General features: G+C 48.9%; 1 protein-coding gene across 1 annotated transcript in view; it reads left to right on the forward strand.

The window, feature by feature from the left end:
• LOC105826385 (NKG2-F type II integral membrane protein-like) overlaps window positions 1–758 on the forward strand; it is a 28,818-nt gene extending 28,060 nt beyond the window's left edge. The window contains exon 5 of the mRNA XM_012664363.1: window positions 597–758. Coding sequence (XP_012519817.1) covers window positions 597–758 — 162 coding nt within the window. The remainder of the gene's footprint in view (window positions 1–596) is intronic.
• The last annotated feature ends 1,422 nt before the right edge of the window (window positions 759–2,180 follow it).

The raw sequence follows: 2,180 nt of genomic DNA on the forward strand, positions 1-2,180 counted from the left end.
ATGTGGGTAGAGATTTTCGTAGTATTCACACATGATGTTTTGTATTTGGTATCAGTTGTTATATCTCCTTTTTCATTTTTTACTGAGCTTACTTGGGTCCTTTCTCTTTTCTTCTTGGTTAATGTAGCAAGAGATCTATCAATTTTGTTTATGTATTCAAAGAACCAATTTTTGTTTCATTGATCCTTTGTGGTTTTTTTGTTTTATTTTGTATTATTTTCCATTTAATTTATTTCGTTTCTGAGCTTTGTTATTTCCTTTCGTCTGCTGGCTTTGGGTTAGGTTGCTTTTCCTTTTCTAGGTCCTCGAGATGTGACATTAGGTTGTTAATTCATGATCTTTTAGTCTTTTTAATGTCAGCATTTAAGGCTATGAATTTTCCTCTTAGGAATGCTTTTGCCAAATCCCACAGACTTTGGTAGCTTCTGTACCCTTTGTCTCACTAACTCTCCTACTTATTGAGAAAAAGGGGAGGTATCTAGATGGTACTTTTATGTCTTACTCTTGAATGTTGACCCTGCAGGGGAGAGGTGGGTACTCTGAAAGCCTGTATTGCAGCCCTTCTGTTTTGTCCCATTCCCCTGTGATTGTCACAGTTGAAGTGGGTGCTGGATCATGTTCATGCAAAGTGGTGTGTTGTTCCCCAGATTATTGTTGGAAGCTTGAGTTGGGGGCTGGGTTGGACCCTCTCTTCTGAGGCTGGTGTCGTGGGGGATTGCTCTACTCAGCATCTCTCTGGAGGTGACACTGGCAGCTGAGTGAGGCTATCTAGGAGGTGGTTGCAGGTGTCTGGGTTGTGGCCATTTGCTTGAACCAGGTCCAGGCGTAATGGTGGCTCAGGATGGGAGTCTCTGGAGGACCCTGGGAGCTTGAGTCAGTTCTGTGGGACCAATAAAAGTGTTGGAGACTTGGGGTGGGATCTTGCCCAGGCATAAGGAATCTCGGGGGTGGAATTTTGGGCCCAGCGGAGTTCGAGAGCCACCTGGGTGGAGCCTTGGTCCCGGTTTCAGTGCTGGAGCCTCGGGGAGGGATAGCAGACTTCCTGTGGCAGGGCAGGAGCTGTGTGTGTGGGATGCTGGGTAAGTCCACAGAGCGGGAATCACGTGGTTGGGCCCTGTAGGCAGGGCGTGGTTCCTGGGCATGGGTACTGATGGTGCGGAGCCACGTAGTCGGGTGCATTTCCAGCAGTGTAGATGCTGAGCTGCGCATGTGGGTAGCTGAGCTAGCAGCATGAGAACCCTGGAATTGGAACTGCGTGGGGTGAGCAGCAGTGTCTAGGTTGCAGGCGAGAGGGGTTGCGGGCCGGCGACCAACAGCCGGCCTGGGTTCTACCCTCGTCATGGTCTGGCTAAAGCTGTTGCTCCAGGCTTCTCAGGTGATGCCTGTGACGCCTGTGGTGGCTCCTCTGTTCAGATCCCGAGCTGGCAGGGCAGAGTGCTCAACTCCTAGTTACAAGGCACGGCTCTGGGGGGCAGCCCCTCTGCCCATTCGCTCTGCAGCCCTGGAGGGGTGATGCCAAGGCTGCTGCAACAAAGCAAACCCCATGCACCTGAGAGCTCAGAGTGGCATCAGCTGCAGAAACCTGGGATCGGAAGCCAACAGATCCCTTCTGTGATCACTCTCCAGTACACTGTCTCTGCACTGACTCCAAGCAGCTCCTCATCAGTCCAGAGGTCTGCGGTGGTGGAGACCTCCAGCCGCGATGCCTGTGGGTGAACGTGGAGCCCCAGGGTTCTCTTCTCCTGTCCTTCTCTAGGTACAGATGTCACCCCAAAGTTCCCTTCCATCTCACCCAGTGAATTGCCCCTTCACCTTCTCCTGCGCTCTGAATATCACCCCCTCGCTTCTCCGGAGTTCTACAATGTTCTTTGCAAGAAGAGTCATCTGTAGATAGGCATTCCCTTTGAACTTTCAGTCCTCTCCTTGAGAGCACATGCTGGCTGTTTTTAGGCCTCCATCTTGCCCCGCTCCCTCTTAAAGTCTTTCTCTTCATATTCATGTGTCCTGTAACTTTTGTGTTAAATGTCTATTTATTTTGTCCTCACTATTTTTTATTTAGAGGATATTTTTTTGAAATTACTTCCTTTTCCTCACTTAGTTTGACTTAGGCTATAATCATTTACAACAAATATCACTGTTAAAATACAGACAGTCATGGTGGAGAATGAATCAATTAACAG

The sequence above is a fragment of the Propithecus coquereli genome, unplaced genomic scaffold (assembly GCF_000956105.1).
Source record: "Propithecus coquereli isolate 6110/MARCELLA unplaced genomic scaffold, Pcoq_1.0 Scaffold884, whole genome shotgun sequence".
Lineage (NCBI taxonomy): Eukaryota > Metazoa > Chordata > Mammalia > Primates > Indriidae > Propithecus > Propithecus coquereli.